This window comes from Rana temporaria, chromosome 7 (assembly GCF_905171775.1).
Source record: "Rana temporaria chromosome 7, aRanTem1.1, whole genome shotgun sequence".
Taxonomy (NCBI): domain Eukaryota; kingdom Metazoa; phylum Chordata; class Amphibia; order Anura; family Ranidae; genus Rana; species Rana temporaria.
In genome coordinates, this window is record NC_053495.1 from 58,148,791 (window position 1) to 58,164,648 (window position 15,858).

The window sequence follows — 15,858 nt, forward strand, 5'->3', positions numbered from 1 at the left end:
GAGCCAGCCGCGTAGTACCCTGGCTTACTTTCCTTGTCTCCGCGTACTCATCTGCTAGCCGAGCCGCCTCGTTTAAGTTAGCGGGATGGCGATCTCGTACCCAGTCTTGTATGTCTGCGGCCAGGTCTTGGAAGAAATGTTCCATTAGGAACAGCTGCAATACTTCCTCCCCGGTGTTGGCCTTGCACCCTTGGACCCAAAGGGATGCCACCCTTTGTAACTGGTTGGCCCATTCCATGTGGGAGTCAACAGCCTTCTTCTTGGACTCCCGGAAGCGCCGGCGGTAGGCTTCTGGCGTTACGGCATATCGGGTTAGCAGCGCCTTTTTAACTTGCTGATATTGTAAAATATCCTCTGGAGCGAGAGCCCGAAAGGCTTCATTGGCTTTGCCCGACAATTTCCCCGACAAAATAGTGACCCATTGGTCTGGTGGTACCTGGTGTAGTGAGCACTGCCTCTCAAAATCCGCCAAATATCCATCGATTTCCTCCTCACTTTCTACAAAAGCTTTAAATGCAGTGAACGGTATTTTCTTTTCTGTAGCCGCTGGTGGGGGAGTAGGAACTGCATGTGTAATGGGCTGTCTCGCTCTTACCAGTTCCAGTTCTTGTCCCCTCTTTGTTTGTATCTCCTCCCTTGCTTCCCGGAACAGCTGGTTGATTAGTTCCACGGACGTTTCTGGATACAAGGATAATCTTCACTGTACAATCCCAGTAATTACATCTTCCTCGCTGACAGGTGCAAGGGGCTCCGTTCCTTCCATGGATCCATCCATTTCGTCCAGCTCCAGCAGGTCAGCTATCAGCTCCCTCCGTGGTCTGTTGCTGGCGCTCCTACCACGACTCTCCAATAGATCTTTTAGTGTGGGTCTTTTCAGCCTGGCGTACTGCGACTCCATTCAGCACTTGCTCTTTGGATAAAAGGACCATCCCACCGCTGCCAACCAATGTAACGGCTACCCAGCTAGGGAGAGGGTCTCAGCCGTTGGAGAAGTCCTTTTCCCTGGCAAGCTGCGATATTGTCAGGGCACAGACCTTTTACGGTCACATTCCCCAGTTGGTTCTGGGTAGAATCGAACCTGGGACCTCTCCATTTACAAGTCCAGCTCTTTGCCTCTGAGCCACTGCTCAGTCCTATTCTGTGAGCTGTCCAATGGAGCCTGGTTCTGAACCTGTACTTCTGTGGACCAATCAGTGGCCAGTGCGGCCTATTTAAGCCAGCCCCTTCCTCTTTGCTAATTGCTGGTTCGTACTGTCAGGACCGTTAAGGTAAGTACTTACCTTAATGGTCCTGACAGTACGAACCAGCCATTATGTCTGAGGCCGACAGGGCATGCTCACCCCTTGAAAACCTGTGTCAACAGGTGTCTGTTTTGACGGTTGCCGTTCAAAAATTGCAAGAAGGTAAACCCTTATATAATGGACTAACTAATAATATGGAGTCCGCAGACTTGTACAAGATGCTCACCTCCCTGGCTCTGCAAGTCTCCAGCCTGAACCATACTATTCAGGAACTACAACAAGAAGTCCAAAAATTTAAAGGGACAACACGCCCAGCCCCAGAACCAGCATGTTATGAACCTTTTGTTGTCATGCCAGAAAAATTTGGTGGTAGCCGTGCATCATTCCTGTGCTTTAAAACCGACTGTGAGCTATTGTTCACCCTTAAACCTAGGACCTATGCCACGGACTATATTAAGGTTAGAGCCTCCGTCAACTTGCTAACAGGGCAGGTCAAATCGTGGGCTCACCTGCTGCTGCAGGAAAAAAGTCCAGTCTTGGACAGCTGGGAGACGTTCATGTCTGCTCTGGACTCATATATCCCTGCTTCCAAGAGGACCAGCACTCCCAGGTCTGCTCTTAGTTCACGGGGCCTACGGGTACCCAAGGATAGGAAGCCCCAGTACGGTTATGACCTCCAGCCAGCCCAGTGTGTGCCAAATTATGAGACTCCGTATGTGCCCAGCCTGGAAGTGTCCCCATCACAAGGTCTTGACATTTCTGTGGATGCACACACGCCTACCTTGGAGGAGGAAGAACCCATGCAGATCGGGGCCATCCGGTCCAGCCTATCTGAGGTAGAAAGAGAGCGGAGGAGAGGCTATGGACTTTGCTTTTATTGTGGTGCTAGCGGGCACCTTATATCGCTCTGCCCAACTCGCCCACCTCGGCCAAAGCTTCTTCAGCTGGGTACTATTGGGAGTTTTTTTTCTATGCCTCAGAACCTGTACCTACCTTTCCAGTGTCTTCAGTTCCTGTGTCCCCAGTTCCAGTGTCTTCGGTCCCTGTGTCCCCAGTTCCAGTGTCTTCGGTTCCTGTGTCCCCAGTTCCAGTGTCTTCGGTTCCTGTGTCCCCAGTTCCAGTGTCTTCAGTTCCTGTGTCCCCAGTTCCAGTGTCTTCAGTTCCTGTGTCCCCAGTTCCAGTGTCTTCGCTTCCTGTGTCCCCAGTTCCAGTGTCTTCGGTTCCTGTGTCCCCAGTTCCAGTGTCTTCGGTTCCTGTGTCCCCAGTTCCAGTGTCTTCAGTTCCTGTGTCCCCAATTCCAGTGTCTTCGGTTCCTGTGTCCCCAGTTCCAGTGTCTTCAGTTCCTGTGTCCCCAGTTGAAATTCCAGATCATATCTCCCCAAGTGAAGTTCTCCCTCCAGACTGCACATATGCCTCAAATGGTACCATGGTTTGTAAACGGGATCTGGAGATATTTGAACGAGCTTTACAAGCGAGGAGGGCACCCCCTACCAGAACTTCAGGATCAACTAAGCCCAAAAAGAAAAAGTAAAGATCTACATGCTCTCTGTTCTATCCGAGCTTCCATCAGGAGCATCCGGAACTAATGGACAGTTTGGGCGTCCGGAGTCCGCCCCTGGGGGGGGGCATTGTCAGGGCACAGACCTTTTACGGTCACATTCCCCAGTTGGTTCTGGGTAGAATCGAACCTGGGACCTCTCCATTTACAAGTCCAGCTCTTTGCCTCTGAGCCACTGCTCAGTCCTATTCTGTGTGCTGTCCAATGGAGCCTGGTTCTGAACCTGTACTTCTGTGGACCAATCAGTGGCCAGTGCGGCCTATTTAAGCCAGCCCCTTCCTCTTTGCTAATTGCTGGTTCGTACTGTCAGGACCGTTAAGGTAAGTACTTACCTTAATGGTCCTGACAGATATGCAGGTACTGCCGGTATATCCCATCGAACGCCCTTTTAAGAAACGAGACGGGCTACGTTTGCAGAGTCAAGCAGGACTGATTTTTAATGGTTCACTCTGAGATTTTATACAGTATTCAAGGCACATGAACAATCAAACTGTCCCCACCCACACATCACACCGTGGGGAAGCTTCAATCACCTTCTTTGAGCTAATTATAAACATTTCTTCATTACCAGAACTCAAACACAATGATCTCCTTGAATCAATCAGTCTCTAGACGTTCCGGCCCCGAGATCTACTTAACATGACCTGGACGGGCACATTCCTTTCTCAATAGAATTCAATTAACCTTTAGAACAATACACACTCACACATCATCATGTTAGCATACACCTGACAGGAGGCTGTTAACTGGTAATACACAACAGAGCGTCAATTAGCATTTAGCAGTGAAAAAGTCACTCTACAGTTAACCCTTTGAGCTCAGTAACAAGTCATGCAGTCCTCTGTAGGCAGAATAGTTCATAGTTCCGTTACAGGAACGTAAAGAGATGTAAAATGTGCCTCCTTGTTCTCTGTGATGACCTTACAGTGATTAGCTCAACTCCAAGTTCACTATATGGACCACTTATGTATTTATACATGTTGATCATATTCCCCCTTAATCTTTTCTTCTCAAGAGAGAATAAATTCAGTTTCTCTAATCTTTTCTCATAGATAGCTGAGCTCCTCCATACATCTTATCTGTTTGGATGCCCTTCTCTGCACTTCCAGTTCCAGCTTGGTCTCATCTGCAAAGACTGAAACATATTTTCTTGCCGCTTAATATATCTCGACTTTCAGATGCCACTGTAATGAGAAAATCAATGTTATTCACTTAACCCGTCAGCAGTCATAAAGTTATGGCTGATCGGTGTATGTCCTGTTGAGATGCATGTGCCTGTATAAAAACCCAGAGTTAGCACCAGGTAGAGCGGGTATCACACACCTCCCGTGCAGTGGCTGGGAGAGCAGTAATTCTTCAGCAGTAATTCAAGAAAAAGGCCACTAAAAAGGGGAATACATGTAGCTTTCTTATGGCTGGCATGTTGTACATAAAAGTGATCCTGTGCTGACAAGGTCACTTTCAGGTAATGTCAAAAGTGGTACTGACTATTTCATGTTTTTTTCAAATTTTTTATTTAAGTGAAGAAGGCAATTTCCAAATTATACAAGAGTGAGGCCTGGAACGGAAAAGACAAAAGAAAGTAGTGCAGGGACGGGCATGACAGTGTGTTTAGGGTATACAAGCACGGGTTAACATTTAAGCTGAGTGGGGAGGAGACCTGAGAGGAAAGACCAAGGGGGAGTGGCATTATTTAAGGGAGAGGTGGGACCAGGAAAGGAACAGTAAGCTGGGGAAGAAATTGGAGGAGGCAGTTTTCCCACCCGCCCTCCCTATATGTTGTTGTTGTGTTTGTGTGGTTTTTTTTTCTTGCAGGAGCGCTGGAAGACGGTCGTCATAACAGCTGAGGATTGACAGTGTTTCTGTTGGTCTTTGACGGTGGCAGTAACAAATGTGATAAAAAGGGGTGGGGGGCTCATCAGTAGATGTGCCCCTCTGGTGTATTCCACCTAAAAGGTTGATGGAATACTGTAATGGTTCCACTGCGGGCCGGGGTTGTCTCCAAGCTGATTCTACGTCTGGAGGCCTAGTGTGTTATATGGGCCAGCAGTGTATTGGTGGTATATGTGTTGCGAGTTCGGGGGCCATCAAAAGACCAACAGACTGTGTTAATTAAGTTGTTTACAGATGTTATATATTTTATTATATATTTGATTTTGAAGTTTTACTTTACAGTGTTTTAATAAATAGGCTGTTATGGCCATTTTACTCCACATTTAAGGTGTGGTCTCATCATTTTAGAAAATAAGATATGGGGGTGTTAGAGTAGAAGTGGTATAACAGTCAGGCCCTGTACACACGATAGAACATGTCAGATGAAAACGTTCCGCGGACCGTTTTCATCGGATATGTCCGCTGGGAGATTTTGGTCTGATGGCTGTACACACCATCAAACCGAAATCCCTGCGGACAGACAGCGCGGTGACCTTGCGGTGACGTTGACGCCGCCACGTCCGCAAACCCGGAAGTAAAATACTTCCACACATGCGTCGAATCCATTCGACGCATGCGGGAGATTTCGGTCCGCTGGTTAAGCGTACTAACCAGCGGACATGTCGGACGGACGGGTTTCCAGCAGAGAAGTTTTAAAGCATGCTTTAAAACTTTTGTCTGCTGGAAACCTGTCTACTAGGCTGTACACACGGTCGGATCTGTCCGCTGAAACTGGTCTGCGGACCAGTTTCAGCAGACATGTTCGGCCGTGTGTACAAGGCCTAAGAGGTAAGGTTGGGTACCTCTGGACTACACTGGTCATGTCCATACACATAAAAATGGAGGAACAAAAATAATCCATCAGTATCTAAATTCCAATACAGTAACTTCACTCTATCACTTTTAATCCATAGGCTCTGTGGGTTACGTACGCTTAGATCATACACTGCAAGGATCGAAGGGAAGTCGAATAACATTGCAATAAAATTTTCCTGTCATGGATCACAAACTGGCCCAGGAATACAGGCATCCTACAGCCTCTACAATCTAACAGACCGTGAGTTGTGCTGTGTAATATTGACCTCCTTCAATTTTTTTTTTACAAAAGCCTGCTGTGTTTCTAAAGTCCAAGCATTGTCACATCATCTCTGAATCTTTGTGCAGCTTGTCCTGGGGAGTACCTGTGCGAAATTGATGGTATGTGTGTTCCATTATGCGATGGTATCAAGGATTGTCCAAATGGGCTGGATGAGAGAAACTGTGGTGAGTAAACAGACTAAATTCAGCCACTACAAAAATGACTAAGACCGAAACTAAATATTAAAGCTCAGTTCATGTCACAGTGACAGATATGCGGCAATATAAACATTGTATTAACAGCCTTCATTTTCATAATCTTACTTACACTTTCCTTTTGAAGCAGCTGTGCCAAGCTATGACAGTGCAATCCAATAGGCATTGAGTTACACCCACTGCTCTCAGTAATGTAATAGACCTGGTCAAACATACCCTTTCTTTTTTCTAATGCCCTGTACACGCGATCGGTTCGTCTGATGAAAACGGACCGATCGTGTGTGGGCCCCATCAGTTTTTTTCCCATCGGTGAAAAAAAATAGAACCTGTTTTAAAATCGTCTGTGGGGAAATCCATCGGTCAAAAATCCACGCATGCTCAGAATTAAGTCAAGGCATACTCGGAAGCATTGAACTTAATTTTTCTCTGCACGTCAATGTGTTTTACGTCACCGCGTTAGACACAATCGGATTTTTAACCGATGGTGTGTAGGCAAGACTGATGAAAGTCAGCTTCATCGGATATCTGATGAAAAAATCCATCGGTTCGTTTTCATCAGACGAAACCGATCGTGTGTACAGGGCATGAGAAACAAATCTAAAGACAGCCATAATTTAAGCACTTCAATACAGGGCACTTTCACCCCCTTCATGCCCAGGCCAATTTCCAGCTTTCAGCCCTGTCACATTTTGAATGACAATTGTGCGGTCATGCAACGTTGTACCTAAATTAGATTTTCACCACAAATAAAGTTTTTTTTTTGTGGTATTTGATCACCTCTGTGTTTTTTATTTTGTGCTCTATAAACAAAAAAAAGAGTGCCAATTTTGAAAAAAACACAATATTTTTTACTTTTTTGCTATAATAAATATCCCAATTTTTTTTTTTAAAAAAAAGCATTTTTTTTCCTTCGTTTAGGCCGATATGTATTCTTCTACATACTTTTGGTAAAAAAAAAAACGCAATAAGCGTATATTGATTGGTTTGCGCAAAAGTTATAGTGTCTACAAAATAGGGGATTTATGCCATTTTTATTATTATTATTTTTTTTACTACTAATGGCGGCGATCTGCAATTTTTATCGTGAGTGTGACATTGCGGCGGACATATCGAACACTTTAGACACTATTTTGGGACCATTCACATTAATACAGCGTCCAGTGCTGTAAAAATGCATGTATTACTGTATAAATGTGACTGGCAGGGAAGGGGTAACACTAGGGGCGATCAGGGGATTAATTGTGTGTCCTAGGGAGTGATTCTAATTGTGGGGGGAGGGGACTGATGAGAGGTGGAAACTGATCGTTGTTCCTATATACAAGGAACATACGATCAGTTCTCCTCTCCCCTGACAGGACATGGATCTGTGTGTTTAAACACACAGATCCACTTCCCTGTTCTGTGATGAGCAATCGCGGGTTTGCCCAGAGGGCACGCGCATCTGTTGCACAGTAATGCGGCGAGCGCGCGCCAGAATGCTGGGAAAACAAAGACGTCATATGATGTCCACCCGGAGGGAGGAAGGGTGCCCGGCGCCGTCATTTTACTATACGGCGGTAGGCAAGTGGTTAATCGATTTTCATTCCTGTAACCACGGCGCAGGGAGCTAACCCTGCAGGGACAACACATCTAATGCTTAAAATCCGACATGCTGGTTGTACCCAAGTCAATTGATCAACTTGGGTACAATCAGCATGCCCATAGATGCCAGTTCCTGCTAAACCGGACGAGATTAGATCTATCTATGACCAGCTTTAAGTGATACTAAAGTCTCATTTTTTTTAGTTAAAAATAACAAAAATGTTATACTTACCTATCACTGGAATAATTTTCCATGTAGCAGAACGTAAGTGTGTATTGCCTAGCAATAAAATGCTGCCCCTTGCTTTCCCAGACTGAATGTAGAAATGAGACAAAAAATGTCTTCATAAGTCTTAATTTCCCTCAAAATGTTGGTAATTTGGTAAAAATGCATTAGGGCCCTTTCACACATACGGACAAACGGTCCGTTTATTACAAGTCTGTTTACTGACTTGTAATTTATCCCTATGAAATTGCAGACGTTAGCGGATGATGCATCCGCTAACGTCCGCAACCATCCGCATCCGCAAAGATCCGCTTTTGCGGACGGAAGAAAACTCTATTTTTGCTCCGTCCGGCGTAACGGATCGGATGAATACGGACACACGGTCCGTATTCATCCGATTCCCCATAGGGGAGAGTGGAGGAAAGACAGGGCGGTCTCTGCACTGTGTGCAGGGACCGCCCTGTCCACCGACAGCTCAGCTCAGCGGGGATTAACGGAGGAATCCCCGCTGAGCCAAACGGGCTAACGGAGCGGATCAATACGAATCCGCTCCGTGTGATGAGCTGAACAGCCCCCCCCCCCGTTCGGTTCGCACCAGAACTTGCGAACAGACCAAAAGTTTGTGTGAACTTTGGAACCCCATTAAAGTCTATGGGACTCGAACATTTGAAATCTAAAGTGCTAATTTTAAAGGCTAATATGAAAGTCATTGTCCTAAAAAGTGTTTGGGGACCCTGGTCAGGGGACATGTATCAACGCAAAAAAAGGTTTAAAAACTGCAGTTTTTTCGGGAGCAGTGATTTTAATAATGCTTAAATTGAAACAATAAAAGTGAAATATAAATATCGTACCTGGGGGGGTGTATAGTATGCCTGTGAAGTAGCGCTTGTTTCCCGTACTTAGAACTGTCCCTGCACAAAGTGTCATTTCTGAAGGGAAAAAAATCATTTAAAATCACTCGCAGCTATAATGAATTGTCAGCTCCCGGCAATACAGAGAAAAGTCATTGATAATAAAAAAAAAACATATATTAGAGTTACCCTAATTTCCATACCAGACTTGAAGGTCCTGGTAATTGAATTTGGGGGGACCCCTACGCATTTTTTATTCTCAGTGACTTTCAATGCCTTTTCTCTGTATTGCCGGGAGCCGACAATTCATTATAGCCGCGAGTGACTTTTTTTTCTTCAGAAATTACACTTTGTGCAGGGACAGTTCTAAGCATGGGAAACAAGCGCTGCTTTACAGGCATACTATAGACACCCCCGGTAAGAAATTTAAAGGAATATTTCACTTGTATTGTTTCACTTTAAGCATTATTAAAATCACTGCTCCCGAAAAAACATCAGTTTTAAAACTTGTTTTGCATTGATACATGTCCCCTGGGGCACGATCCGGGTCCCCAAACACTTTTTATCACAATAACTTGCATATAATGCCGCGTACACACGGTTGTTTTCGGTATTAAAAAAAACGTCATTTTTTAGCATGTCTAAAAGACAAAGTTTTTCCAACTTCATCATTAAAAACGATGTTGCCCACACACCATCGTTTTTGAAAAATGATGAACAAAGCGCGCTGACGTACAACACGTACGACAGCACTCTGAAGGGGAAGTTCTATTCGCCTTTGGGCTGCTTTTAGCTGATTCCTTGTTAGTAAAAGACGATTCGCGCTTTTTTGTCTGTTACAGCGTGATGAATGTGCTTACTCCATTATGAATGGTGGTTTTACCAGAACGAGCGCTCCTGTCTCATAACTCGCTTCTGGGCATGCGCGGGTTTAAAACGTTGTTTTAGCCCACTCACGATCATTTTTTACAACCCGAAAAACGACATTAAAAAATGCAGCATGTTCGGAAAAAAAAAAATTGTCGTTTTTCAGAAGCCGAAAAACAATGTGAAGCCCACACACGATGATTTTAAATGACGTTTTTAAAAACGTCGGGTTTTTTTCATGCTGAAAAACGACTGTGTGTACACGGCATAAGCCTTTAAAATTAGCACTTTAGATTTCTCCAATAGACTTTTACAGGGTGTTCCGTGGCTTTTCGAATTTGCATCGAACAGCCCAAATGTTTTGCTGTTCGGTGAACAGGCAATGTTCGAGTCGAACATGATTTTGACTCAAAGCTCATTCCTACTCCTGAGGGTTATGAGTGCCCATTTTAACTATCCTGGATAGCACTTATTAGATTCCTTACCATACAGTTTTATGGAAATCTAATACACAAAACTACAACACTATCTGAAATAAATTAAACTGCACTAAATACACCGCTCCAAAACACACGCTCTGACTAAAGAATAAAATTATTTTCTCTTATGTTCATTGACAGACACAGCTCTTCATATTCTGGACCATAGGGTTATATCGTCACCTACAGAAAATAAGCTTGGCAATGCCTATGGGCAGTCCTAGCTTGTAAAAATCCCTCTCTCTGCTATAGGCATCCAGTTTTTCTGCTTAGTTTCAGTAGTAAGGACCTAGCTCCCTGCTGGGACCTTTGGTTCTATACCTTTTTTCTTTTTAACTTTTGTTCTTATCGGGAGATCTGCAATCAACTGCTGGGGTGGGCTGGGCTTGGCTGTGCTGGGCTAGGAGATGGGCTGGATGATCAAGATCCAGTGGTCACCCCAGTCTGGCCATCGAGCACATGCAGACTGCCAGCTAAGTGCAAGGTCAAATGGCCCCATCTAGATCAGGGACAGGCCTGCACATTTAAATGTTCTTGCAAGGATGCAAATGACCTGGCTCCAGTGTCCGCGTCACAACACTCTGATGACTGCTAGGCGCTGTGGTCCCTCTCTTGCTTTCCTGCAGGTGGAGCATGTGTTTTCTGTGGGAGGAAGGTGCTAGGGACCATGGTGTCCACATACCTGGATTCACTCTGCAGTCGGCATGGTGGGCTTTCTCCAGCACTGGTGTCCATTTTCTCTTAGGTCTGTACACCTTGTGGTACTGAGTCCCGATGGCCATTTTGTTGTAGGCTGGGATAAGTAATTTGCGCCCCTTAACCTGCAGATGTTTAGCACTCTCTGAGACCCTTCCCTTCCTCTAATTAGTACTAATAGTACTGACCAGCCTGATTCCTACACTGACCACTACACTGACCTACCTGTCCACTACACTGACCTACCTACCTTTCCACTTCTCTGACCACTACACTGATCATTACACTGACCTACGTGATTCCTATACTGACCACTACACTGTCCACTACACTGACCTACCTGACCTCTACACTAACCTACCTGTCCACTACACTGACCACTACACTGTCCACTAAACTACACTGACCACTATACTGTCCACTACACTACACTGACCATTACACAGACCACCACACTACACTGACCATTACACTGTCCACTACACTACACTGACTACTCCAATGACCACTATACTGTCCATTACACTGTCCACTACACTACACTGACCACTAGGGCTGAGCTTTGTATTTGAGTCGAACTCATGTTCGACTCGAACATCGTATGTTCGATCGTTCATTGAATTACAAATGTTTTGGGCCGTTCGCGCCAAATTCGAGTTGCGTTTCACGGCCCATAATTAACTGCGGCATCGCAGTGCATTGCTGACTGATGATTTGTCAAGCATGCACTATGACCCGCATGCTTGGCCAATCACAGCTTGCAAAAAACGGAGAGCCATAATTGGCCAAAGCCAGGGTGGCTTTGGCCAATTATGGCTCAGGGGGTTTAGTACACACCCCACACTATAAAAGGCTGCCTGCAGGTTGGCCTTGTGTAGTGTGTTGCGGTGGTTAAAAGAGAGAAGACAGAGAGAGAGAGTGTCATTTTTAGTAGGTGGATAGGGCAGACAGACAGGCAGGCTAGTCAGTTAAAGTTACAGTGTGTAGAAGATATATATGCATCCCAGGTGTTGTATATATATTTATACACTGTATAGTTTATCTAGATCTGCACTTCCTAATTTACTGGCAGGCAGGTGATTGTGCTAGCTGCAGTATTTTTACATGGTGTACTGCCTGTGTCCCCTGCAGTGTGCACCTAAAGCTACGTGGTGTGTACTGCCCGTGTCCTCTGCAGTGTGCACCTAAAGCTACGTGGTGTGTACTGCATGTGTCCTGTGCAGTGTGCACCTAAAGCTACGTGGTGTGTACTGCCCGTGTCCTCTGCAGTGTGCACCTAAAGCTATGTGGTGTGTACTGCCTGTGTCCTCTGCAGTGTGCAACTAAAGCTACGTGGTGTGTGTACTGCCCGTGTCCTCTGCAGTGTGCACCAAAGCTACGTGGTGTGTACTGCCTGTGTCCTCTGCAGTGTGCACCTAAAGCTATGTGGTGTGTATACTGCCTGTGTCCTCTGCAGTGTGCACCTAAAGCTACGTGGTGTGTACTGCCTGTGTCCTCTGCAGTGTGCACCTAAAGGTATGTGGTGTGTACTGCCTGTGTCCTCTGCAGTGTGCACCTAAAGCTACGTGGTGTGTGTACTGCCCGTGTCCTTTGCAGTGTGCACCTAAAGCTACGTGGTGTGTGTACTGCCCGTGTCCTTTGCAGTGTGCACCTAAAGCTACGTGGTGTGTACTGCCCGTGTCCTCTGCAGTGTGCACCTAAAGCTACGTGGTGTGTACTGCCTGTGTCCTCAGCAGTATGCACCTAAAGCTACGTGGTGTGTACTGCCCGTGTCCTCTGCAGTGTGCACCTAAAGCTACGTGGTGTGTACTGCCTGTGTCCTCTGCAGTGTGCGCCTAAAGCAACGTGGTGTGTGTACTGCCCGTGTCCTCTATAGTGTGCACCTAAAGCTACGTGGTGTGTACTGCCTGTGTCCTCTGCAGTGTGCACCTAAAGCTACGTGGTGTGTCTGTGCTATTTTTCTCAATGATTTTCATTCATATTGCAGTGACCAGACATTACATTAAAGCTGCAAGCAGTTTTAAATTACTTTTTTCCTATAGTAATCTCATTTTGTGCAGGGACAGTTCTAAACACGTGCCACTTCACAGGCATACTATAGACACCCAGCAGGTACGATATTTAAAGGAATTTTTCTTTCTTTTTTTTTTTCACTTTAAGCATCATTAAAATCACTGCTCCAGAAAAAACGACTGTTTTTAAAACTTTTTTCCATTTATACATGTTCCCTGGGGCAAGACCCGGGTTCTCAAAGACGTTTAACGACAATAACTTGCATCTTAGGCTTTAAAATTAGCACTTTTGAATTCGAACGTTCGAGTCCCATAGACGTCAATGGGGTTCTAAATGTTCGCGCGAACGGTCAGTCCGTTCAAAGGTTCTGGTGCGAACCGAACAGGGGGGGGGGGGGGGCTCATCCCTACTGACCACTACACTGACCACTATACTGTCCACTACACTGTCTTGAACAACTTGAGCAACACAGGTAAAATATACAAAAATATATTTACATTCATTTAAAAACAACAAGTCATACATGTATAGCAAAGATAGAAATACATTCTAAATATTGTACAGTTCAATTACTGAAACTTTTGCATAAAACCTATATGGTCTGTACTGATATACGTCATCAGGCTGGGAAAATCTGTGCTGGTATTCTCAACGCATTTTGCAAGTTCAAAAGCTTGCTTCCTCAGGATATTTTATATATATATACAGTGATGAAAATAAGTATTTGAACACCCTGCTATTTTGCAAGTTCTCCCACTTGGAAATCATGGAGGGGTCTGAAATTGTTATCGTAGGTGCATGTCCACTGTGAGAGACATAATAAAAAAAAAAAATCCAGAAATCACAATGTATGATTTTTTTAACTATTCATTTGTATGATACAGCTGCAAATAAGTATTTGAACACCTGAGAAAATCAATGTTAATATTTGGTACAGTAGCCTTTGTTTGCAATTACAGAGGTCAAACGTTTCTTGTAGTTTTTCACCAGGTTTGCACACACTGGAGGAGGGATTTTGGCCCACTCCTCCACACAGATCTTCTCTAGATCAGTCAGGTTTCTGGGCTGTCGCTGAGAAACACGGAGTTTGAGCTCCCTCCAAAGATTCTCTATTGGGTTTAGGTCTGGAGACTGGCTAGGCCACGCCAGAACCTTGATATGCTTCTTACAGAGCCACTCCTTGGTTATCCTGGCTGTGTGCTTCGGGTCATTGTCATGTTGGAAGACCCAGCCTCGACCCATCTTCAAAGCTCTAACTGAGGGAAGGAGGTTGTTGCCCAAAATCTCGCAATACATGGCCCCGGTCATCCTCTCCTTAACCTCTTGACCACTGGGCACTTAAACCCCCTTCCTAACCAGACCAATTTTCAGCTTTCGGTGCTCTCACAATTTGAATGACAATAACTCAGTCATGCAACATTGTACCCATTTGAAATTTTTGTCCTTTTTTTCACACAAATAGAGCTTTCTTTTGGTGGTATTTGATCACCTCTGGGTTTTTTATTTTTTGCGCTATAAAAGAAAAACGACAGAAAATTCTGTAAAAAAAAAAAAAGAAAACTTGTTTCTGTCATATTCGCAGGTTATTTCTCACACACAGCATATGCTTACCACGAATTACACCCCAAAACACATTCTGCTATTCCTCCCGAGTATGGCGATACCCCATGTGTGCGACTTTTACACGGCGTGGCCACATAGAGAGGCCCAACATGCAGGGAGCGCCATCAGGCGTTCTGGAACACCCAGACCAATTCTTACAATTACATAGAACCCCAAAACATTATATATGCGGAGTATTGGGGTATTGCGGAGTATCGCGCAGGGTATTGGGGTATTGCGGAGTATTGGGGTATTGCGGAGTATTGGGGTATTGCGGAGTATCGCGCAGGGTATTGGGGTATTGCAGAGTATTGGGGTATTGCAGAGTATTGCGGAGTATTGGGGTATTGCTGAGTATTGGGGTATTGCGGAGTATTGGGGTATTGCGGAGTATTGGGGTATTGCGGAGTATCGCGCAGGGTATTGGGGTATTGCAGAGTATTGCGCAGGGTATTGCAGAGTATTGCGCAGGGTATTGCAGAGTATCAAGGTATTGCCAGAGTATGGGGTAGTGTTGCCAGAGTATGGGGTAGTGTTGCCAGAGTATGGGGTAGTATTGCCAGAGTATGGGGTAGTATTGCCAGAGTATGGGGTAGTATTGCCAGAGTATGGGGTAGTATTGCCAGAGTATGGGGTAGTGTTGCCAGAGTATGGGGTAGTGTTGCCAGAGTATGGGGTAGTATTGCCAGAGTATGGGGTAGTATTGCCAGAGTATGGGGTAGTATTGCCAGAGTATGGGGTAGTATTGCCAGAGTATGGGGTATTTGCAGAGTATTGCGCAGGGATAGCTGAGCTGGGATGGATCTGTGACTGCAGTTGTCCAGCCACAGCACTGCTGACACCCCGCGCTCCCCCCCTCTCCTCTCGCACTGTACCGAACGGTACAGAGAGGGGAGGGAGGAACCGGCGTCATCAAATGACGCCGGTTTGTTTACAAGTGATCGCTCCGTCATTTGACGGCAATTTCAGCGGCAATTTACCGTGATCCGTGATGCGCCGGGTCTTCTAGACCCGGCGAGCACGGACACTTCCGCGAGCGCGCCCCAGGGGACGCGCAAACGCGGAAGTGCACGAGGACGTCCCAGGGACGTCCTGTCACAGTAACTCGACCGCGCTGTAGCAGTATTTTTGCTATAGCGCGGTCGGCAAGAGGTTAATATAGTGCAGTCGCCCTGTCCCATGTGCAGAAAAACACCCCCAAAGCATGATGCTACCACCCCCATGCTTCACAGTAGGGATGGTGTTCTTGGGATGGTACTCATCATTCTTCTTCCTCCAAACACGGTTAGTGGAATTATGACCAAAAAGTTCTATTTTGGTCTCATCTGACCACATGACTTTCTCCCATGACTCCTCTGGATCATCTAAATGGTCATTGGCAAACTTAAGACGGGCCTTGACATGTACTGGTTTAAGCAGGGGAACCTTCCGTGCCATGCATGATTTCAAACCATGACGTCTTAGTGTATTACCAACAGTAACCTTGGAAACGGTGGTCCCAGCTCTTTTCAGGTCATTG

At 45.6% G+C, this 15,858-nt stretch overlaps 1 protein-coding gene across 2 annotated transcripts in view; it reads left to right on the top strand.

The window, feature by feature from the left end:
- The window catches only part of TMPRSS6 (transmembrane serine protease 6), a 214,715-nt gene that overhangs the window by 140,270 nt on the left and 58,587 nt on the right, over positions 1–15,858 (top strand). For both annotated transcript variants that reach the window (XM_040359433.1, XM_040359432.1), the window contains 2 exons: positions 5,646–5,788; positions 5,896–5,994. In XM_040359433.1, the coding sequence (XP_040215367.1) occupies positions 5,646–5,788; positions 5,896–5,994 (242 nt within the window). The remainder of the gene's footprint in view (positions 1–5,645; positions 5,789–5,895; positions 5,995–15,858) is intronic.